The sequence below is a fragment of the Mugil cephalus genome, chromosome 13 (assembly GCF_022458985.1).
Source record: "Mugil cephalus isolate CIBA_MC_2020 chromosome 13, CIBA_Mcephalus_1.1, whole genome shotgun sequence".
In the NCBI taxonomy this organism is placed as follows: Eukaryota; Metazoa; Chordata; class Actinopteri; order Mugiliformes; family Mugilidae; genus Mugil; species Mugil cephalus.
Genome location: NC_061782.1, coordinates 24,531,113 through 24,556,584, shown reverse-complemented (window position 1 = coordinate 24,556,584; position 25,472 = coordinate 24,531,113). Strand labels below are relative to the sequence as shown.

At 40.9% G+C, this 25,472-nt stretch overlaps 1 protein-coding gene across 5 annotated transcripts in view; it reads left to right on the top strand.

Annotated features, from left to right (window-relative positions):
• Positions 1-25,472, top strand: part of atrnl1a (attractin-like 1a) — a 266,309-nt gene that overhangs the window by 13,059 nt on the left and 227,778 nt on the right. For all 5 annotated transcript variants that reach the window (XM_047602954.1, XM_047602956.1, XM_047602955.1 and 2 more), the window contains exons 2-4: positions 18,485-18,568; positions 20,327-20,440; positions 21,317-21,445. In XM_047602954.1, coding sequence (XP_047458910.1) covers positions 18,485-18,568; positions 20,327-20,440; positions 21,317-21,445 — 327 coding nt within the window. The remainder of the gene's footprint in view (positions 1-18,484; positions 18,569-20,326; positions 20,441-21,316; positions 21,446-25,472) is intronic.

The following is a 25,472-nucleotide window of genomic DNA, read 5'->3' as shown; positions in this document are numbered from 1 at the left end:
CCTATGGAGTCGATATCCTCAACGAGCTGTTTAGCCAGTTTAATCACCACCCAAACACACAGCTAAGAAAATACGGAGATTATGGATAAATACATGTTGCTTCTCTGCAACAAGTACAGTACAGCCATGCAGGTCTTTGCTCTGTATTCTGACATTGAAAGTTCTCCACTGCAACTCCTTTCAACTCAAGGCACGTCAAAAATAGAGACGCACCTGGCATATAACCTCGGGGTGTCCACTGTGTGTGAGCGGCGGGAAAAATACGACAAATGCATACAAATACAGTGAGTGCAATGTGCTACAAATCATTTAGAAAAAGGTGTAGACTGCTAAATAACAAACGTGCAGTAGCTGACAGTGAAAGTACACGATCTCCAATGCAGAGTGTGTCTGCTCCCTCCCAAACACTTCACTGTTTGCATGCAGGCCTCCATATGTTGACCTCCACAATGCAGATCCGATGTCCTTCCAGCACTGACAGGAGGAAGTTTGGACAGCTCCACTTTCAGTCTTCGAGAAAAATGGAACAGCAGTGCACCATGAAGGAATCATTGCTCTTTTTTTTTTTAACAATAATTCTATTAAAAAGAGTCTGACCTTCACAATCATTTTGATCTGACAGTTTGTTTTGTGACAGTATTCCGGACTCAGTGAGCCTGTTTTGGGTGTGGTAGGGTAGGGGCATCCCATAATGAGTGAGAGGCTGACAACATGGGATAGTGATTTCAGTCGGCATGGCAACCCTGTGAAACCCCCATAACACACAATAGTACTTTAATGCAGGCCACATGTGATGGGGCTCCCCGTATGGGTGGACACACCTACATATACTCACACAAACCCACACACAGACACACACACATCTCCAATGGCTGTGGGACACGGTATAATCAGCTGGTGGCTTGGACGGGCTGTGTGCAAACTCTGTAATAATAGAGTGTCCTGTTGTCGGACTGTAATAAAGACTCTATTTTTGCACACATTCACATGCACAAACAGACACACACACACACACACACATAATGCTACATATATACTTGTACTGTGTAGCTGTGTTGGGAGACAGAGGGCAGACTAGCTTTTTCCTCTGACACTAATGTTGACTGATCTGATCTGATGACTTAGTTGTTCCTAAGTGTTTTTGTTAGGCTGCCGTGAAAGGGGTTGGCCATGTATTTCGTTTGTCCTGACCCTGTGAGAGAAGACAGCAGGAGACTAGCTATGGAGAAAATAACATTAAGATGCATAAAAGCTGTGGGAAAAATCATTTTTCACTATGATTCCAATAATGATTCTATTTTGTCTGCACTGCTTCAGGTTGACTACAGTTACAAACCACATGGACTGGGACACAGGGTAATAAAATCAAAGAAAAAAAAAGCTTCTCCTCAAAGGCCCTTCTAAACTGAACGGCAGTCAGCTCGCACCCCAGTCACTGCCCAGCACACAGGAAGCTGTGGAACTAAAAAAGAGATAGCAGCAATCCCTGCAGGCAGGCAGACAGAACAGCACAACACGGGCAAAATCCACACATGATATGACCCTCAGCCACAGGAAAAAAACAAGAATCAGGCCAGTGTTTTGTTGGCCTATCCATCCACCCTGACCCCCTTCCATTTAGGATTTTGTGGCTTTAAATATGCTATGGATTCTCCTGTTATATTTGTTATAGGACACCACTACTTAGTGTCTCAGTAGGCTTATGCTCCAGAACCTCTTTTCAACTTTTCCTGACAAGTGCTAAGTGCTAAGTGAGTGAATGTAAGTGATAGATTTAGTACGTTGTGGGGCATTGTGATGTTAAATGCATGCTTGCTTGAACAACGGGCTGCATGTCCTCCTTGTAGACCGGCCTATGAGGGAAGACAGCATCCTAAAGCCTGAGGCTGAGACTGTTCATGAATCCTGGCTCAGAGACCCTGGCACGAAACCCCTTGGATAAAAATGGTTGTACCCCAACTTCTTCTGTATATACAAGATAAGTTTCAGGGGCAAATATGAAACCATAAATTTCACTATTTGCCTTTACATTTGACAAAATGAAAAAAAAAAAGGTCTACATCTACACTAAGTACATTTTTGCAGAAGCCTGTCTGGAAGGATGTCAGTTTGACTGTTGTGTGCCAACAGCGACACAGAGCAGTAAATCTTTCTCTTACGGAATCACCAAAGAAGATTTTTAAGCATATGTTAAGATGCAGATAGGACAGCCAGAAGACGACTAACGCTTGGAGTGAGCACAGAGCAGTGTTTCCAGAGCCAGATTTTCTCTCAAAGGGGAAAACCCATGAAACTCTACCCTGTACATACAGGGACTGTATCAGCTGATGAAGAGTCCTCAGTTAACATCTGCAGAGGACGCGTAGTTTAGCTTTCTTCATACTTCATAAAGTGTTTTGATTGCTTAAATTACCATCACAATTTTCAGATTGGACATCATTGCCTGGCTTTCAAACCATGTCCTCACAACAGAAGCTGTTTTTTCTAACTCAACAACTTTCAGCAGTTTGCTGGTGCAGGTTGATAAAGGACGATGAAGCCTGCAGCCAATTTCAAATCTTCTTTCCTGCAAAGGATGCAGTGTTTAGTGCATTGCTGCCTCCTACTGCTTTAGATCTGAGGGATCTACCAGTCAGCAGGGTAGAGTGTAATCTATTTTAGCTCATTAGTGTTTTTTTTTTTTTTTTTTTAACTTAGTGTCTGCATTCACTGTGTGAGAAAACATTCATGGGCGAAAATCCCCTATGCCACCCCTCATTAGCAACAAAACCAAATCAACAAAAAACGGCTAAAGACTGCGAGTGTCTCTCAGCGACAAATGTCCAGGATCTACTTGTATAGCATTGTAGAAAGGAAAGGTGCAGCGTTAATGCAACTTGTATTTACGTGACGTTCCCCGCTGTGTGTTGCGTTGGAAGTTGCAAGTTTTAGTTTCCTCAGGTTAATAGCCCCGGGGGCAGCAGTTAATAGACTGACTCATGAAGACCATTAACCTTTAGAGTGGGGAGCGTCATTAAGGAGCGGAGCCTGTGTTCTCAGGTTAAAGCTGGAGCCTCCGCTCAGGCACCAGGGCTCCAACATGACGGGAGGAATATATGAATATGACTTTCACATCCCACAGAGGCAGATGGGTAAAGCAAAGTCACCTCATGTGTATGGATGTTCACATCGATATGCAGCTTGGTGGTGTGTTTGTGTGTGTGATAGTGGAGAGGAGGGTGGAGGAGTTACGCTCTTTCTTTATATCTTCTTCTTTTCGACAGCTCCTTTCTTGTCTCTTCTTTCTCCTTCCTTCCTTTCTTTTGTTCTCGTGTCCTTGTGTTGCTTTCTGCTATCGACGTTCCTTTACGTTTGTTCTTCCTCTTCCTTGCCCTAGTCCCCATTTCTTCGTCCTTGTTTCAGGTCTTATATTCTCCACATTTTCTCTCCTTCTTTTTTTCCTCTTCCTCTTTTCTGTTCTCTTTTTTAATGTCTTTCTCGTGTCATCTCTATTTTCCTACATCTTGATTTATTTTATCCGTTTTGTTCCCCTAACTTTCTTTTCCTCTCTCTCTTCAACTATCTCTCCTTTCTTTCTTTCTGGATTCTTAATGTTATCTTGTTTTCTTTCTGGTTTTCTCCTTGTTCTTCTCTCTTTCAGTCGACCGTCTTATATTTAAACGGGCCATGTTCCTATTAGCTTTACTCTGACCTTATTTGAGGTACAGGATTCATATGAAGTGTGTTTTGTGTGTGTGTGTGTGTGTGTGTGTGTGTGTGTGTGTTTGTGTATGTGTGTGTGTGTGTGTGTGTTTGTGTGTGGAGAGAGAGAGCGTAAGATCGGAGGAGCTTGCGATGAATGATGCGGTGGTGTGAAAGCCATTGGACCGTGACTACGCCGTAGGTGATAGAGACCCAGTAACATCAATCATACACACTCACACTCTCTCACGCACACACACACATGCACGTTCACCCTCTGCCCTCGTTATTCCCAGTAGAAGGGCTTTTCTTGATTTTTAATAAAGGATATCTGCAGAGAAGGTCAAGGTTATTCAATTGTTGGTCATTCATCTCCTCTTTTTGCTCTCCCTTGACGCACACACTGGCGAACCCGTGCACACACACACACACTACACAAAGATCTCTCAATCTTCACTGTTGGCCCCAGCTCGGGGACCCCTGCACCTCTATGCGTGTGTGTGCGTATCGTTGTCAGTGTGAACAATGCAGCCGTCATATCTGGGTTGTCTGGTTATCCATCACCGGCTTTGTGCAGTTCTGCCACTATCTTCGGTGTATTTTATCCACCGGCAGAGTTTTGCAAGGCTCTCAAGAGGTGTCACAGATAATATTGCTTACAGTTTTATCAGGAGAGTGGTTGAACTTAATACAAACATAAATGGAGTGGAAGTGGGAAATTGGATGTATTACCAGTGGCAAGATTAAACCGCACATGAGAAATACTGTGAGCACTCTTGTAAAAGCATCTGTGGCGGGACAGAGTCAGTATATAAAGCTCTGAGAACACACTTAATCTGTTTCCTCCGGGGATGGGAGCTAGAGATTTCCACAGATGATTGAAATGCACTGAATAACCAGACTGAATATTACATGAAATTTCAAATGCGAACCAGAGATATTACATCCAGATATAAGAACTGTTTCCTGCACAGTGAAGAGGAAATATAAAATATTCAGCTCTCCATCTGTGTTCTGTTTCTATTAAAGCAACTAAACTTTGTTGCTTGTGTTAATTCCTTTGAACAAAAGCTCAGCTTTCCTTATAGCAAAGCAGCATTCACGGGACACTTGAATCATTGGAAGCTCATTCAACTATAAGAACCTACGGCCGCTGTTCGCCTGGTCAGAAATATGGCTGTACAAGTTTCCAGACGAACATTGCTGAGTAAGCAGCACAGTGATGGTGGGAAACACTGCATCAGAACTCAGTATAAGAGTCAGAAGTCAGATCGTTGTTGTAAGCAAAGAGAGGCTTTGTCAGCATCAAATTGTGGAGACTGAAAGTTCCTAAGGGGGGGAGGACACAGGGCTCTGAAATACTTTGTGGAAACTGGACCAGTTGTTTCTGAAGCTCCATTAGAAGATCTATACAGCAAGCACTGGCCACTGGCAGATGGAAAAGCGGTTTTATCGGAGACAAAATTTACTTAAGAAAAAAAGTCGCTAGTTAGCAAACGTCCTATTAAACGACAGCTGTCCCAGAGGACGAGTAGCATCTCTGAACCTCCCAGTAAAGACAAACACTTGGGCGGGACTAAGAGCAGATATTCACTGGGGTGATGGAGATAAAGTGCTATTTACTGGGACATAGACCAAAATGAGAGAGGAGGACACCGCAGTGCATCAGTGCCACAGTGAATCATGCTGCTGGAAGATTCAGGTCTATAGCTGGACACCTGCAGTGGATGCACCCCCCTGTGACCAAGGACAAGCAGCTCTGCTTTCATCTTTGTGAAGAAGGATTCATACTGCAGCGGGAGACAAAGCCCAAAAACACTTTGAAGCTCAAAGTTGCTTTGAAGATCAAGCTGGAGACCGAAGAAGATCTGACTGCAGTGGACTTTTATTATCAGTGAGCATGCCCCAGGCTGACCTGAACATGGAACGATGGAGCGTTTTCATTCTTTTATTCATTTTCTGTAACTGCTTGTCCTCTGGAGGGTCGCGGGGCGGCTGGACCTCATCCAGCCAAGCTGCCATTGGGTGGGGTACACCCTGGACAGGTGGCCAGTCGATTGCAGGGCTAACACAGGGGACAAACAACCATTCACACCTACGGCCAATTTAGATTTAACCTAACAAGCCACAGTACCTGAAAAGAACACGCACAGATACAAGGAGAGCATGTAAACTCCACACAGAAAGGCCATAGTTGGCCACCGGATTCAAACCCAGAACCTTCTGGCTGTGAGGCATCAGTGCTAACCATCACATCACTGCACACTATGGGTGGTTTGCAGATAGGAAATGAATGCAGACAGTAGAAAAACATCTTGCCACACAATCAAAGTCTTAGACATGAAGTACTCATGTCTCACAGCAAGAAGGTTCATCCCTGTGCGTTATTTACGAGAAAAATTAGTTTTCTACAGGTGCTCCAGCTTTCTCCCACAATCCAAACACTTACGCGTCAGGGTAATTGTTGGGTCTAAATTGGTCATAGGTATTGAGTGTTGATGGTCTTGTTGTGTTGTGATAGTGGTGATGAGCTGGTGGTGCATTCTTCCTTTGTTAACAGTCATCTTTAAAAAGAAAGTCTTTTCTAATGATGTCTCACTGTGGGTCAGAAAATATGAGACCCAGCAATGAAGATGAATGCTTACGTACAGTAGCTGCTCACGCATCAGTGGGACTTATTGAACTATATCAACCTGCAGTCAGTGTTTACCTGTTAGAAATTTGGCTGGTTATCAAGTTTCTAGTAGAACATTGCAGAATAAGCAGTGCTGTGATTGTGAGAAACATGGGAACAGAACTCAGTGAAAGGTTTCTGATGCCCTCTGAGCAGAAACTCTGAGTCGGTGGAGATGTGACCTCGGAAAAAATGAACTTTACTTCAAATCCCACTGTGGCGCTGAGCTAACTTTCTTCCACTGTGATGTTTGCGGCTCTTTGAGCAAACTCACTACACAGAATTGAAATAGGTGTTTCCTGATTAATTCCAAGTCAAGGCTTTTCTTGTAGTTTAACTGAACAAAACCTTTCATGAACAAATTTATTTAGTTGATAGTCTAGTATGAGATTGACCATTACAGCATTGTCAGTTGTTAAGTCATTACTGAGTGTTGTCAGGCTGCAGGAACGCAAGTTGTGTTTCTAAACCTTGGGAGGGTTTTGACTGAACCCAGAGAGAATTCCACTGTGTTGTGCATTGTTGTGAATTATATGCTTCCTTGGAGTGAATCACTGCCATGGGCTGCGTTTTCTAAATATGGTAATCTAGGACTATATAGTCCGGGAGTGGTATTATTCTTGGAGGATTCAAGCCTGTGAATTTTTATGATTACTTTTTTTCAAGTGTGTGTTGTCATGAGGGAGGAGATTTTTGCAAAGTGAGGTCACTTCTGGGCGACTCCCGCTCTGTTATGAGGTGAGTTTATGGTTTGCTGTTTCAGAGGCGGTGTGTAACGCAGAGGGTTACTAATGACGATAAGGTTGGGGAATGAAAACACAGACACGTGTGTGTCTTTGTCTTACTCACGGCACGCTCATTCGACCCCATGTTGTCGCTGAGAGTCTTTGTGTTTGTGAGACTGTGGTCACTTCTGATTATGCACTTCCGTCTTACTTGAATGTGTCACCATGCTGTTGTGCGGTGCGGTCGAAGTGGAGGAGCAGGAAATCGATACGAGGCTGATTTTGTGCATACTGTAAGACACACTGAACTGTCAGCTCAATTTGTAACTTCATTATCTTGTTTTCTTTTTCCATGGCCGGACAGTGTGCTCAACTTTAGTCCCCTAATGCATTCAGGAAGGGAGACAGTCAGGGTGTCACTGCACACTGCTGCTTCTCCTTAAAAGCTAATACCAGTGTAATTTGATTTCCTTACTGGGGCCATTAAAGCCCATTAAATCTTAAATATGCTGATGCACTGGCTGTGGCAGTGCCGCAGAGTGTGACACTATAGCTCTATAGATAGCAGAAGTCCAGTTTCTCTGACAGCCTCAAGGGCTTCATGGAGCTGCAGTTTCTGAACAGTGTTTTCATTTTCTTGGGGTCCTCGGATGCTCCAAACTCTCAAATGAATGACCGTGACAGCCTTCCTGAAAAATGAATGAACCGAAGTAAAAGCTGATGTTAAACCTTAACAGCGGGTGGAATGTTTAAAGCAGCAGAGGAATGTAAAGATGGCAGAGAACATTTGAACGTTTACGGCGTCTTTGCTAAAGGAGCATCCTTCAGATGAATTTACTGCTAAGTGCAACTAATTTAAAGTCCTCTCTCCTATATTTAAGCAATTCATTCATCATTGACGTCCGTGAGTGGCTTTTTGTTGGTATCTAAATCAAATACTGTCATATGCGGTCCATGTGACTTTACCCCTATCCACTATACTTAAAGGCTCTGCTGATACCTCAATAGCCGCATAGATTATGGCTATCGGCAACAAGTGCTTACACCTGTGTAATTAGCACAATAAGCGGCAAAAGAAAAGGAAAATATGTTGCCCATGTTTGAAAGATAAGTTAAGTATCAAATTTTGGTACTTTGCTAATTTTGTTTTCTCATCCAAAAATATTTGTAAGTTATGAGGAACATGGCATTTTTTTTTTTTTTAATTCTATGAAATGTTTGTGTCTACTGCATTTATATTTTAGAATTGTAATCACTTTAAAGGAACACAGGCCAGAACACGTTAACAGTTGGTGGGGTATTAAACTAAAAGTCATGTTAACTATCATCGTCTGAATTTACAGCTCTTCATTGAACTTTAAGGTTTTAACTTACGTTTGGCTGCTCTTACCAGTATAGTAAAGCTCTGTTTAGATGTGGTTATTTGAATAATCTGATCATAAGTGACCAGCTTCAAATACAGACATGAACACACCCGTAGATGACTCTCAGACAATATTTGGAGGTGGTCTGGGACAAATTTCACCTGATTCCTCAACCAAATAAACCTATAATAACAAATAAAACAGGAATCAACATTCAATTATTGAATATAAGTACATGGTGGCATAACTTAAACCTTTATGGGTAAAGGAACCACATATAGCCACATTTTAAATTGTGTCCCTGTGTCTCTCAGTGAGGCTTAGAAGCATGAGGTTTTCATTCAGCAAATCAGAGAAGATCAAGGAAACATTGCCAGGTTAAATGTGGTCTGTAAGGTCCAGAGCTGCATAAACTCTGAGCATAACTGCTTTATAAGATACCATGAAGAAGTGTCCTGATGTTGTCCAATGTGATAATGTGTATGTTAACAAGTATCTGAATCAGCACTTATGTTGTAATGGTCTAAATACATGTTTACGTATGTTCTTTGGAAATAACCATATATGGTGACTTCATTGATCTTGATTTTCTCCATGCAAATGAAAAATTTGGAAAGTTTTCATGAAAAAAGTCTTGTGAGGCCCTACAATAACACTATAAATTTGGAATTTCCAAGTATCTTAAGGAGTGCCCTATAAAGGGTTAATGTATGTGCTGTAGTGAGTGTGGGAGAGAGAATTTACAGCTTGTTAAAGACATGTATCATCTCCCTATGCCATGACGCTCACACAACAAAACAGAGCTGTTTGTGTAGATAGCAGCTATTAGAATATTCTACAGACTAAATGGTGCCCGTGTTTAATTGCACAACTGTGAATGGATCCAGACACACATTTATGAGGTGTGAACACAGTATTTTTACCTCGTTACTTGTGATGAGATCAAGAGGAACACGGTCAAATTAGCGAACGGCCTCTTAGAGACTAGCTGGTGAGGATAGTGTATGTGTATGCATGTAGTATCTAAAGAGATAGACAGGTTAGTTAGAACTACGAGGTCAGTGAATACTGGAAATGACGTGCTGATGAGTAACTCTTTCTGAACTTTTAACAACTATTGCAGGTTTGAGAAAAGTTAAAGTAGCTTTTGTTGAGCAAAGGACTGCAAGAGAGAATCAGGCTACAAGTAGACAGACGTCATGAAGCCACAAATCATCCACTACACAGCGATGAAGAGAAATAAACGTCTGCTAAACAACAACAACTTGTCATGTTTTATTCCTGGTATGTTCTTAATTTCGAAGAGGAAGATTCTGTTATTTCTTCTTTCACATGTTTAGCCATAGGTGAAAATAATCAATAACTTGAGAGAGTAAAGCAGATGCAGCAATCGAACATAGAAACAGTTCAGGCAGAGTGAAATGCGGTCAAGAGATTTAAAATTTAGAGGGTGGCTGAAGAAGCTATGAGTAATTCAGCTTCGAAATACAATTTTATTTGAGTGGATGAAGAGGTGAGCGAAGGCCTTCCATTAGAAACAGTGTGTGTGTGTGTGTGTGTGTGTGTGTGTGTGTGTGTGTGTACTTGTACAGTTATCTTTTTGAGAACCAGTTTAAGTTTTTATACCATCAGATTGAGGACATTTGTGTAAAGTGAGGACATTTTGGCCGGTCCTCACTTTTTGGCTGTTTTGGAGGTTAAAACTCAGTTTTACGGTAAAGATTACAATTAGGTTATGGTTATGGTTAGGGTTAGGCATTTAGTTGAGATAGTTAGGGTTAGGGTAAGGGGCTAGGGAATGCATTATGCCAATGAGTGTCCACACAAAGATGGCCATACAAGAATGTGTGTATGTGTGTGTGCGTGGGGGACGGGGGTTGACCTTTGAAGCGAGTGACAGAGTCAATGAAACGAGAGATTTGTACCTCACTACCTTAAGATATTGAGTTCTCTCCCTCTCTTGATCTGTCTGCCCACCCTTGGTCTTTTTCCATCCATTTGTCTGTCTATCCTCTGTGCATCTGTCTTCTGTAGTGCATCAATTATTCACCCGGTGCAGATGAATATTTCAAAGCGTGCTGGACTCTCTTCCTCTACACCTCGTGCTCTCGTCCCTGTATCTGTTTTATCTCCCTGCTAGCTCTGCCCTCCTCCTTTCATGCCAGCTCTTCCTCTGCCACCGTCATCCTCTCATGGTTTCCTCCTCTGTGGATGTGTATTCATGTACTAACCCTGATTCCAGTTCTATGATTTCTATAAAAGATGCTGCCTCGTGTGGTAAACTCTTACCGTTTGTGAGTGAGTTTGTGTGAGTGCCAGTGGCTTCACGCCTTCATGCATGTGCATCCTCTTCTCCTGTTCCAGGTCTGTTTTGGAGGAACTAAAGCAAGAGGTGTTGGGAGTGATGGTTTGTTTGGGCTGTAGGAGTCTACTCCAGTCAGCTCCACATTAACTATGAATGGGATCATCCTTTCATAGATAGGCCGAGACTCTCTGCCAGTTCGCTTAACCAAACAAATCCAGGAAGAGAACCAAACCACGGCTCTGTCCCAACTTCAGTGTTGAATGTTCTGCGGCATGTTTTGAGTTGAACTAGCTTAATATAACCAGACCAAACTCTTGTCAGAATGTGAGTCAGGGAACACTCCATTGAGATTTCATTAGTTGTTTCAACCATAGACTGTATATAGATATGGACAACTTGTCCCCACTTCTTTGCACTGGCAAACTGTGATATTTACCTGTCGAGACTAAAAAAACTCATCCAAAAATTTTACACTTTATATTTACTTCCTAAAATTTTACAGAAACCACTCTTGAAAAAATTCTATGATGTGTACTGTAGTGGTTTATTTCGTCCAAAGCCCACTCCACTAACGTGGAGGAGGTGGAGCTTAGGACCTATACTGCAGCCAGACACCAGGGGGAGCCCTTCTTGCTTTGCCTTCACTTTTGAGGAGTAGTTCTGTCTTTGTACAATATGGTAACAACTGATGCAGAGAAAAAAATCTCTACATACAGTTGGATAGTCCAACAACAAATCAGGTCATCGATTTGTATGATGTGTGTTTCTGAACAAATGCATTACGCTTCTGAGCAGAGGTGGTTCTAGACCAATTTTACTGAGGGGGCCTGGCTGGAGCCAGGGGTTTTGTCAGAGGGACACATTCAGCCCGAGGCAAAAGAGGCAAAGATCTGGAATTTGATTTATATTTATTTTTATAAAACTAGTAATCAAACTGTAACCAAAGTGAATGATTCAAAATATCACATTTCAGTATATAAAAAATTATAATAACATCTTATACACTGTATTGACTGATAATAAAAATAAACAACAGATAAATGGATAGTGAAAATAACTGTTAGGTGCAGCCTTGGTTCAGTTTCTCAGTCCACAATAATAATATAATAATAATAATAATAATATATAATATTAATAATATATGAAATAGATACGTGTGGCTGATATAGTATTATTAGTTGTGTTTTTGGTGCAGAAATAAGGCGCAATGTCCTGTTTTCTGTTAATTTTGACCTACAGACAGGAAGCCATAGAGAGGGATACACAACAGTTCAATAACCCATTACATAAATAACATTTCTTGCAAGAGACTTGTATTGCAGGATTGCTTGGATTCGTGTTGTAAGGTTAACTAATGTTAGCTAGAATTACATAGTCAACTCAAGCTGATATTAACGGCTGGTCTGGCAGGCTGCTATTATAATTCATAATGTTAGCCAACAGCATTTCTTGATGGAAGTCTTACCTTGTAACAATACAATATTGTGTGTGGTAATCGTTTCTTTCTTCTGACTGCCTTTTGTCAGGTGCGTGATATATCAACAAAACTCGCCATCGTTTTTAGTGGTGCAGCGCACTAAATGATAATTTTGCGTCAGCACAATAACACAATTCTAATAATATCTGTATAACGTTGGAGGGGGGACTCAGCATTACAGGAGCACTGGTCCCTGTTGGCCCCTGCCCAGAACCGCCACAGCTTCTGAGTTGTTTTCTGTCAGTATCTTTCACAACAGATGTGAAAGATACAGCTCGCTTCTCCAACGGCAGTCACAAATTTGGGGTGATGTGTACAACAGTGCTGCTGTTACTCTTCTCTTCCAGCATGCTCAAACAGTTCGACTGTCCTGGCAGATGTTTGCTGGAGCATAATCAGTCCCAAACGAAGAGACTCCAGTCCACACACCACAAAGATTTGCAAGCAGGGATCTTGGTCTGGCTTCCAGGCAACAGTTTTATGTTTTACTGGATTTAACAGGCAAACTGTTGTATGGCAAAATCCTCAAAAAGTAGGTTTCATTATTTACTTTTACTAAAACAGCACTATTTGTGCATGTATTGGATTCTAGGTACCTTCCACAGTTCAGACAAATGTAGATTTGCTTAATTGAATATTCTAAGTTGATAATTGGCTTGAATTAGTGTGTGAACAGTTGCCCCTGTCTCTCACTCAATCTAATTTGGAACAGGCTCTGTCCCCTCAGTACGCTGCATAAAAACCTCCTGAAACATTTTCTGTTGCTCTCTTGTTTCTGCATTTTCAACTAAAAACACAGCATCTGCACTGTGGAGGATTTATTTTTTGTGATTCTTTTTGTTGTTGTTGTTGAGGCATGTCTGTTATTTGATTCCTGTCTTCGTCTATCACAGCTCTGTGTGCAGTGTCTCTGTGACATCCATTCATATAAAGAGCTTCTTACAGTCTGCACCTGGTCTGAACTAAAGTGATTGTGTCTTTTTACAAAAGGGGCGGCAGGTGCCTGCGATGCCATTATGTTTCATCAACAAGAAAGGGTTTACATCATCAGTATCATTTAAGTCAGGCATTACCGCAGCATGACATGAATACTTGCCTTTTAATCTGGGATTATAGCCAGAGAATCCAGCCATGATCAGCTGAAAAGGAGGCTGAAAGGAGAGATGCAGCAAAATGGGAAAGAAAAAGAAAAAGTGACGAGATAAAAACCTGTTCTTCATCTCTTTTTACCTCCCCTTTATCTGGTGCGTCTGCGAGTGTATGCATATCTGTGTGCTTGTGTTTCATTGGTGGGATTTTATTATCTAACGTGGCCCGTGTCTCGCTGTGCTGCAATCTGTTTGCTTTCTGCTGCTTTCTCTCTCTCTTCCACTGAAACGGTGCATTTGGCCGATGCGCTCTTAATCCCATGCTCCGAGGGCGGTGAGAGTGTGTTTCTGTGAGCCCCAACTAAAAGGAAAGAACAATCATTTTGTTTGACCATCTGAGCCAGAATCGAACAGGGTGGTCAAATGTCGGGTTACAGTCACTCAGTTGCTTGTTGTTTCAAAAAAAAAAAGAAAAAAAGAAATGAGTTGGCGTGCATCTACAGTCCCTTCATGATGCTTTGAGCTTGTAAGCAGTGTAAGCACAACAGCAGCTGTGCCTCTGAAGTGGGAAGGAAAGATGAGGCAGGGGCTGCTGTCGTTAATACACAACAGCCGTCTGAGCTTAAACCATTTCGGAACTGAAACAATGAGTCAGATTGCCCAGAAGATCTACCTCCCAGTCATCTATCTAATTGACCAAATGAGACAATGATTGTATAAATAACAGTCATTATTATTTGCTGCCTAAGCTTCTCCGATGTGTTTAAATTTGGCATCAATCAAACACACAGGGGAAAATTTGTGTTATTTGGCTTAAATGCCAAATAATCTCTATTTTTGATATTACCTAGACATGTCTCTACATGCAGACCAGTGGATTTTGGTTTGTTATGATGTTACAGTAGGTGCAGCGCATCAGTTTGTAGGTTGTCTACACACTGAGATCGGTTTCACCTGCTGCCTCCTGTTCAAAGCTCATGAGACGAACACTGCGGGGAAGGAGCCGAGGCAGCCTTGAAATGAAGATGCTGTGATGGGCATGGCTTATTGAATCCAGAGCAGCACTTGTTTTGCAAGCTTTACTCCATTCACCAATTTCAACCTGCTCCAAAAGCAGCAACAGCAACAGCACCAGCGCCAGCACCGGCACGGCAGAGCAGAACACAAGAGCGAATGCTTAATTGCATTTATTGATTTGGAGCATTGAGATGAGGCACAGCTCTAGCTGGAGTAGATAAATAACAAGTTCAAATAAGTGCCACTACACTTAGCTTATGTTTCGTCTGACATGGTCATGAAAAGGCTCACATCATGTTAAAATTAACAAAATTAAAGCCACTTTTGAAGACCATGGAGATGAAAAGGTTCTTTTAGGGCACTGGTGGACATAGATGCCATAACCTCTGCACGTACCCTACCCCGGTGAGAGACATTTAATACATGTGCGATCGTTAGTCTGGCTCGCTCTGTAAAAAGCCAAACACTAGTTGGCGCTGTGTCATTTTTTTTGTTTCTACTTCCTCCTTCACTTTCAACAATGGCGACTGAAACTTTAGCCGAAATGGCTCATGGGTCGCATAAATATCTGTATCTCCACACCTCTTCGGTTAACCTTTCCAATTCATTGATCCAAAACAATCAATTTGAAAATTGCGGACATCACACATCTTTGTTTTGCATTGTGGTGACCTATAATTACCTATCTGGGGTGGTGCATGTCAGCTATGGTGCGCTGTTGTCGTAGCCTCCTCCTCCATTGTTGGACTCGTGGCTTTTCACTGTTACCGCTGAAGTGGCCACGACAGCAGTGAAAAGAGACTTGAATTGTATATTTGAATGAGCTCAAGGGCTTTGACCTGCTTTATGATTTGTTTATTCTTTCAGATTTTATCCACTACTTTATTTTATTGTCTCTTTTATCTTGTTTTATGTTTCTTCCCGGAAAAACGCACAATAAAAATGAGTCTCAATCCATTTTTCTTTCTTTCTGTCTCTATTTCTGGTCTGGATGTGAGCCAATGTGACCGCATAGCCTACAGTGACACACACACACACACACACACACACACACACACACATTCAGACAGTAACATACTGTCCAAATGGAGGGAGGCTGCGATGTCTTCACTGTTCTTGAAGCAGATATGTTGTGTTGCGCATGCGTGTGTGTATATGTGTGTGTGGCTTTGTCTCCATTTTCACCTATACCCTCTACTTTGATTGACAGCTGTGGCATTTTTTTTTTTTTTTACTGTGCTCACGCACACCATCATTGTGGTTATTATAATTACCCATGAATATGTCCTTTCAGGATTGCTATGGCAACAGTAATGCGCTCCACTAACATACTTTGACATTAGTGGGATGCCATGTTTAATCTGCTCACGAGCATAGTGTTATTGTTATTCTGCCAACAATGGCGCCTTTGGTCAAAGCTCAGGCTGAGACACCTGTTATACCTGCTGGTACAGAAAATAATATCACTTTTTCTGCATTTATTTCCACAGGTTAGAATATTCTATGAAAATAACTTATATTCCAGCATAAGGGGAGCCAAACAGGGATATTTTTTTATATTTTTATACTAAGGGAAAGTACAACCTACATTAACCCAGAGTTGAATAATGAAAGGACTGGTGGAGTCTGTGATGCATGAATGGAACTTCTCTCCATTTGGCTGCACCTCAGAGCAGGGGCATTCATTTCAATGGAGTGCTCGATGCGCACGCTACTGCAAGTATGAACACTGGATATCTCTGAGGTGATAATGAAACGGTGGCAGGTGGTGCTGCATGGGCTGTGGTGGCACTTCCTTTGATGGGAGGTAAAATGAGGTGAAGGGGGAAAAAAATCAGTTGAGGAAAAATATGGTGAACACAGGTAATATGATGTTCGGCGATTTTTTTTGGCTAAAAAATATGAAAAGCTCAGTAGGTTTTTTTTTTTTTTGTCAGATTCACTGCACACAGTGATTTATGTGCTCATTAGATGCTGTGCACATACTTACCTGTGTACCATAAGAAAGAAATGGTTGCATTTCAAAATACGGAATACAATGGCAGGATTTTCTGTAATCTTTGACAAAGTTGCTTAAAATTTTTTCATTACCCGCTTCACAATTTTATTGTTACACTAAAGTACTATGAGTAATTTTGAATAATTTTAACTTGTTTTTAAAGCCTTTCCTGCATTTATTTTCTGTGAATATGTGTATTCACAGAACTCCAGTATGCACCGATGTGTGTGCATTTGTTGAATGACTATAAAACAAGTCTAAGTCTAAATATTAAACACAAGCCACAAGTGTGAGCTAGGTCTGAGTATTACTAACCTTGCATGTATATTTGTATCATACTACTAAAATTCAGTCAGCTTCCAGGTGCTCTCAGAGTTCATGTCATGATTCTGTGTCTTTGTCATTTACCTTGAACATGTTCTGAGTTACCTGTTTTATTTTGTAAAGTTCTTCCTTGGTTTCCTGTCTTGTGCTACTCCCTGCATTTCCCCCCTCTTGATTTCTTTATTGGTTTTTCCTTGCATGCTCCACCCTAATTGGCTTCACCTGTGTCCCGTCATCCCTCTGCCCATGTGTGCGGGCTAAATATAGCCCTGCCTTTCCCTTTATTCTGTCCTGTTGCTTTAGTCATCACGCTATGCGCATGGCTTCCTGCCATGTTGTTTTTTTTTTTTTTTTTGTCGTCTGATATGTTCCTGTGATTCACCCATGTTCTTGTCTCCTTGAGGATTTTCTCTTTTTTGGATTTACCTGCCATGTCTGGAGCGCCTTCTGTTAGATTTTGATATCATTAAATCATTTTTTGTTGGAACCCCTCCCTCATCTCCTGCTGTTCTGCACCTGGGTCCTACCACTCAATCAACCAGTCCTGACAGGTTGAGCTTCTGTCATGTTTTCAATCTCCTTCACACTTGGACTTATCTCACTGAGCAACAGTCTTGCAAGGATTCTTAAGAGAAGATGCAGGAAATGGCATGTCTTAAAAAAAACATGTCAGAGGATTTTATGAAATCGATATCTGATCTTTTAAAAGAATATTAATTTGCAATGGAAACTGTTGTGTTTTGTTAAACCCAGCCCTGCTATGAGCCATTATTATTCTTCCCGCCTTTTTTGTCAGTTGGTATATGAACCCGGTGAAAAATCTTGTCAAGATCTGTTTATCAAGAAATTATAATAACATGCAACCTCTATTAAATTCACAAATAGTTTCTGCACAATGAAAAATCGAATAATTTGTAAGCTTCTGAGTTTTCGATTTTTTTCTTTATAATAAGCAGAGCTAATCTTTGTTCAAGTTTCAGACTAATTATTCATTCATTCATTTATTTATTTATTTTTTCAAAAATCTTGGAATATTCCTTTTTAAATTAGTAAAACCTACGATATATATATACTGTGGCTCATGGTTTACAAGTGTTAAATGTTTAATATTTCATTAGCCTGAGAGGTGACTATTGGTGGCTGCACTGTCAAAACGTCTCATTCCCGTTCTGATTTTATTAAGTAGGACAGAAAGAGAAACTAGCTGTAAGCAAGCAGCAGAAAAGTTAGCTGAGACATTAATGTGGTTCACAAAGCAGTATACGGCCTTGATGGAACAAAACCTGCTTATGTAAACAGGTTACAACACATTTTAATGAAGGTCTAACAATCGGCATTTCATTCGGTTTCTCAGTTTTAAAAATGACTGAAACGACAAAGGGATTGTTTCAATTATATTCTATTTTTTGCTTTCCCAGATGACAAGGAAGTCTGTGTTTGTGGAAAAAAATCCCTCCATCCTTTATTTTCAGTTGATTGAAAATGAAATTCCTGTCTCCCCTCTCGTCTGCTTTCCCTTCATCTAATCACTGTGTCATACTTAATCTACGAATTAAATTAAACATTTAGTGTGGTTACAATTACAAAGGGTCCCATGATCTGGCTGACAGTCTCTGATGTTGCAATGTATCTCTTGGTTTGGGAGGGGTCACAAGATCAGATTTCAGCTTCAAATGTTTTTTTATTTATTTTTTATTTATGTTTTTCTTTATTTGTTTGTTTTCTTCATGTGGGGAGCAAAGCCAAACCACATTAAACTGTACCCTCATTAAACCGTGGCATTATCATTAGATAAAAGGCTAAATAATTCCTCTGTCTTTCTTTTTACAGACTTACAGACCTGTCCGGCTCTCTCACAGATGGCCCAGTAAACTACAAGTACAAGACCAAATGCACTTGGTTAATAGAAGGATAGTAAGTACCAGTGTTTTTATCTCGCACATCCAATCATTAATTGTACTTAGTTCCAGTAGGATAATAACTTGTTTTTGTGTGTGGCTTAAGGGCTGCAGATAAAGGGAGCTTTATTGCTGCGTTAATACATGGAGTTTGTCTATCAATGTAGTTATTGTGCTCCGGAGTGGCTTTGTGCCTATTTACTACTCATGCATGCTGCACATACTGAATGCATGTAGTGATGATAGTGATGGTGTGGAATTAAACCTCAAGAGCTGCATTTATTGTTTTATTCTGTTACTGGCATGCAGCGCCTGCAGACAATACATGTTGGGTATCCAGTGGTACATCTGGAACAAAAAATACATTCCTTATGAGTGTATTCTGACTGACTGTGGGCTAAGCATTGAAGATGTTCATGATATCCTTGGGAAGTCCTAAAGAACAGCTTGGTGTATCTAATGTGTTTGACGAACAGTTTTTATCCACGCTAGCACCATCTGCTATCTAAAAAAGAAATGTTCTCACAAGTCAAGCTCATGTTATTTAGAATGATTCACTAATTTGAAATTTGCTACAGTAATCCCCTTGAAGGCAAGTTAGAACTTTAACTGTTTTTTCACCGCACAGTACATCTACTGGTAGAATCCAAGAAAAGGACAAACCCTCGAAGAACAGTTTTGACCGTCCTCATTGGATTTCTGTTGTAATTCAGACATGCAACAAATCACTCAAATTTAAATACACATAACTCTAAGCACTCTAAACATAACTCTTTTGTTTTGTATTACCGAGCTGTTGACTTGTTTATTTCTGCTGTACAATTATTGGCACTTCAGTGTTGACTAAATTTTTACTTCATTTGATAGCAGGATTTTGGTGTATTATGGGTATGAGACATACAATGGTGATCTTCTTGTTTAATCACCTTAGTTTCGCTGTTTAGATACGAATCACAACAATAAGTATCATAATTTTACTGAATACGTATGCAGCTTGAGCTGAGCAGGCGCTTCCACATATGGTGGCTGATGATTAGAAACCTGGTGGTGAGTAGCCTGGAAGCTAGTCACACTTCACTGCCCACAAGTTGTTCTTGGAATTGGTAGATACATTGACGCAAGAGTAATATCGATGTAGTTGTACAATAGACTGTATACAGATGGGCCGAGGAACAGTGCCTCCTAAGTGAAGCCCAAGCAATTAGAGCTCCCCCTGGTGTCTGGGTGCAGTATAGGTCATACGTTCCACCCCCTCCATGTTACTTGGAGGACTATCCAATTGTGTGCAGAAGTATTTTGTTCTGTGTATATAATCAAACACGCCCCACAATTAAATGTTTTACCAGACTCATATTCCTGCTACAACTGAGTCTACTACAGCTAGTACAGCTAGTGATTCCCTGCACAGTGTTAAGGGTGCTTCATTTAGCATAATAAGTTTATCAAAACTGAGATGAAAGCAGTTTTCAGGGTCTTGAAACCAGAATGTAATTTTTACACATAACCAGGATCCTCAAAACAAACATTATTCATGTAAACACATATCGACTTCAGCTTCTAGGAGATGTATATTAGCAATATGACACCCTCCACAAGGACTATAGCAAAAAGCTTTTCTGAGTATCTGTAGTGTCAATTTAACATCTTAACCACAGCAGAGACAGCTTTGAAAAGTAAGAATCATATGAGGCATACAGGTAATACATATTCATCAGCTGTATTTTTGTCATCTCTATCTATTCTGTGTTCTCTCTGCTCTCTCCCTGTCACCCAGTCCTAATGCAGCACTCAGGCTACGCTTCAATCACTTTGCCACGGAGTGCAGCTGGGACCACATGTACGTCTATGACGGAGACTCCATTTATGCCCCTTTGATTGCAGTCTTCAGGTAAGAGCCTTCTACTCTGTATAGGAATAGGAGGAAATATGGAAATGACTCAGGTAGCCTTTGGCACTGCTTCAAAAGCACCAATAAATCTGCACTTGTGCAGTCAAATGACTCCACATATGGCCAAACAATGGGCCACATAATTGCCACCATACCACAATACAGTGATAATAGAAAAAAAATAGTGCAATTACTCCCATTATCCCTGAATGCCACTTCTTTTTCTGAAGCTTATTCCATTCTTTTCTCCCCCAAAGGACAATCTACAAGCACGTGGGTGGGACTCTTTCATTTCACACAAATTTATTAAAACTGTAATAAACTGCAATAATTTGCAACCTCCCACTTCCCACTCTAATCCATTGAGGCTTATCTCCTGTTAAGAGTTTACATGCTCCCATGAAGGGGTTCATTGGCCCATTCCAAAAAAACAAAACAAAACAAACAAAAAAAAATCGTCCATTTGATTATACAAAAGCAAGACTTGTGGAGCGTTATCACCTACAGTAATTGTTCATTTTGCGTTGTTAAATACAATTTACATTAACGGTAATGGCAGGGAGGAAGCTCAGACGAAGTGTGGGTCGGCTACATTTGCAGAAACATCCCAACCAGAGAATAAACTGTCAAAATATGCAAAATATGTCCTCTTTCTGATTAACAAAATTCTAATGCACTGCAACATGGTTTGACTTTACAAAACGGATCACTCATGTTTTTCGTAATGTCCACAATTGCTGAAATGCAATCCTTTTCATCCTGTGGTTCTTTCAGTCTACATTCAAAATAATAACAATAACTCGAAACCTATTATACTACTGTGACTTTTTGTTTATCTGTCTTATTCCTGCCTTGTTCCTTTTCTGTCTTCCTCAGTGGTCTGGTGGTGCCAGAGACCAGGAGTAACGAGACGGTCCCAGAGGTTGTGACGACGTCCGGCTATGCGCTGCTTCACTTCTTCAGCGATGCTGCTTACAACCTGACTGGTTTCAGCATAGCCTACTCGTATGTCCAGAGTTTTTTTTCTCTCCTTCCTTTCCTATCCTACCTCTGGGAGATATTGACAGAATCAGAGGCCCAACTTTGCAGCGTAACCATTGTCCTCACTGGAGCAAAGAACAAGTAAGCTGATGGAAGTGATAAGTACAGTACTTTAAGAATCAGAAACATGGGAACAGCTAGTGCAGGTGAAACATGCTAAACACATGCTAAACACATGCTGAATGAGTACTCACAACAAATGGTCTATCACTAATAGTCACGGTTGGTCACTACCACTAATGTATATTTTGTCATCATGCCTCTGCTTATTGGATATAAGCAGAGGCATGATCAGCATCAGGAGTACTTCTGACACATCCTGCGATGTGCGATTTCAACATGGCTTCTAATCGACCACATTGTTCTAGTAGACTCTCATGTTAAGGCAGCTTCTGTTTGAAGTGCAGATGCAAACGCACTCGGGATCGTTTTTTTTTTCTTTGAACACTGGTGCAGCCAGTTCGCATACATTTTTGCAGAATATAGTGAGTTTTGGAATGGACTGGCCATGCATTCATTGGAGAGAAAACCAGTTAGGACATTTCTGATGTGTGTTCATTTTGCTGCTTAAGTTTCAATACAGTTTAGTAATGCTGTTTTAACAGTGAGTTATGTGATTGCACAGTGTAAGTAGTTCAGTGATTGAATTGTAAATGTCGAAATGCGATGAACTAGATGAGATGATTCTGAGGAGTCTGTCGTAAATACTAAAATGGCTGCCCTTACGTCTAGAGTTGCAGAACTGACAAAGGTCAGCTCTCTTTAAGAATGATTTTTCTCTGTGGAGGCAAAGTCATGAATAGATGCTGCTGTCCACAAATACTTTTAGTTTTGTTTCCCATAGTTGGTATTTATTGTATGGCTACTTTAGATTAACTGCAAAAAGCTTGCCTCCAGATCAGACAAACTGACGATAATTATTATTATTATTATTATTATTATTAATTTGTTGTGAGATTACTTGTCTTAGTCTGGAGTAGCTCCATTGAGCACACATCATACTCTGGCAAAGATCTGCTGGGCCAATCAAATCATTTGGGTGGGACTGTTTGGGGTGATGGACAGAAGAGTATCCTCGGGGAAAGAGACGCAGTTAGGTGGAGCGTATGGCACATGGCTTTGCCTCAGTGCAGCTCGTCTCGGTCATCATACTCTTTAAATCCAGTCAGATTTCAGGCCTGACGGCGCTCTTAGAGTTGGTTTTGGTCATATTTTGGATATTTTGGTGAGACTGCTTTTGCTTGACAAATCTCACGAGCCCACCACATAAGATCAGTCCACAGAGGGATTTCTAATGAGAGGATGAAGGAAAGGGCAAGCATTTTAAAAATCGATCCAAGGATATTATGAATCTATATATCGGATCTTTCAGATGGAGATCAGCCTGAATCGGAAAATCAATTTCTTGAAACCCGGCCCTCCCGTGGAGTTTAATTTGTTTGCAACAAATTGGCTCTGACTGTTTGGAGGACTTCAAGCAAATCATTTTGCTTACAGAGCTATATTTTTATCAGTGTTACTCCGGTTGAAATTCACCCCACAAATGGAGTGTAACTAGGCTTATATTCTGATAAAAACTTTGGCTATGCCAAACTAGGAAAAACAAACAAACTAAAAAACTGTTGATCTCAATAATGTCACAATGTCCAGTTTGCTCTCTGCACCTTAGCCATCATTGCTGCCCCCACGTACAGTGACCTAAACTAAATAAAGAGCACATGTACTGAAAAATGGGTCAAATATAATGCATCATTTAGCATCAGCTAGCTAATGTGACGTGTCTAATGATGGCAGTAGATTAAATGCAACATTAGCTAATTAATTTGCGGCACTGGCGAGTCGCAGCTGCAGTTTGTTAAGTGACCTTTTCAGAAGAGACACTTTGGAAAAGCACATGTGTGATTAATAAAAATTAATAAAGGTGAGCAGGGATGTGTTTTTTATGAACGCTCGCCGACGAGGCTTAATGGATCACGCACTGGAGCTGAGCCATCATTAATCAAATGTGATGTCTCCTGTGGTCAAGTCAGTCCGCTGTGAAAGAGCTCCACAGAGACGGAGAAGCTGCGCAACAGGCTCATGGACTGTTATGAGATTAATGTTCCTTTTTCTAGAGCCTCTCTTTCAAAGCACACAAAATTCTAGTTTTACAGTATTTAAAAATTGGGAGTTTTGTAGAAGACACCTTGTTTATAGACTAAAGAGAGGAGCAGTTTTTAGTGAAGGGCAAGATTAAGGTAATTGAGAGACTGTGTTCGCAGTGGGAAGAAACCAAAGTAAAAAAGGTTTGAACTTCAGGAACGACAGCTTAATATTATGACTAATATTGTGCATGTCTTCCTTGTGCCTCCAAAACAGTTGAGACTCATCAGAGAATGGACATGGGCCTTCTGAGGGTGTCCTGTGGTGTCTGGAAACAGAATTTTGTTAGTGGGGGCCTCCGAGTCTAGTGAATCTGAGGCCAGGTCAACACCTTGTGCTGTTCTTCATGTTCTTTGAGTTGTTGCTAAGGTGTTTTTGTGTGTGTCTGTGTCAGGCTGCATCCTACTGGGGAAGGAGTGTCATTGCCATGGGGTGGGGGTGTCTGGTCTGGTCTAGGTGGTTGCAACATGTCTAAGTAACATCCACATGAATGCCAGGTCCACAAGTTTCCCAGAACATTGAATTGTCACAAGATGGTTAATGCTATTCATTTTTCCTGTCAGCAGTTTTAATGTTGTGGCTGATCGATGTGTTTAAAGATGGACGAACAATCTGTGACATCAACTGCCGACCACCTCCACCTAACTCTGCTAATTCAAAAATGGTCAGAGGTGGAGTGTGAGTGGAAATGAATCAGCCAGCTAGAAACCTGTCAGTCAAAACACTATTAACTACGCATAAATTGAAGCTTTGATATTATTTAAATGGGTGATTTCTATAAAAATTCTCTCCATACAGTTGTCATGAATGGAGAAATTCAGTTTATTTCAGCTGTAAAGTTGGACATTTAAACATGGAGGAGGGTCCGTGGGCATTGACTTGCAACCAGCCTCAAGTGGCTTTAATTGCCGTTGCTGGCTTCATTTTCATCACCAGCTGCTTGGCAACATCTAAGAATAGTAAAATTGTAAGAATCTTCATGCATTATAGGCTGCATTGAATATATATGGAACAGGCAGTATCAGTTTCCCACTCATTATCCTTATTTTTAGTGTTGCTTGCCTTGTAGACATTAGTGGAACTGCAGTTTGAACTTTGGGTCCTTTTTCGAGACCCTGTAGTATTGTAGTACTTGAACAGTCGTTTTTCAATTGACCTCCAGCTGAAAAGAGGCATCTATAAAAATGTCAACTGCAAACAATATCTGTTTTTCATGAACTCTGTGAAGGTTTCCTGTGTGCTAAACTTTCCCAGACCATTGAAAGTTGAGGTTTGTACTCACATGTAAGGTCTGTGGGGTGAGTGGTAGCTCGCCAGAGGGGCACCGGTGGAAAATGAGATGCAGAAGCAAAACAGAAGCTAGTAATCCTTAGTGGTTCATGGTTTGTTTTTTTACCTGCAGACACAAAGCAGACTTACACAAAGTCCCAGAAAGAGACACAGTGCAGACTGCTTTGTGTCTGTAATGACGGCCATGATGGAAAATTGAATGATACGTGGCTGCTTGAATTTACCGGAGGAGTGAGGACAGTTGGCGTACGGACACACAGCCTCAAGGCTTTCAACACAGGCTCACACTGAGAGAAGATAAAGGTTGTCATGACGACCCTCTTGTCACAGTAGAAAACCGGCTTTCTGAATTAACAAAGGATGATTTTCTCCCTCTGGTCCTTCCCCCTCAATCTCTCTATCTCCCTCAGCATCTTTATTTATCTGATATCGCAGAGGAACTGTGCATAATGTTTTGGAAAATCAATGTTTCATTGTTCACAGTTTGGATTTTTATGTAGAATTTCTTTATATAAATGTTTTTTTCTAGTAGGCTACCTCAGACTCCCTGTGCCTCTTA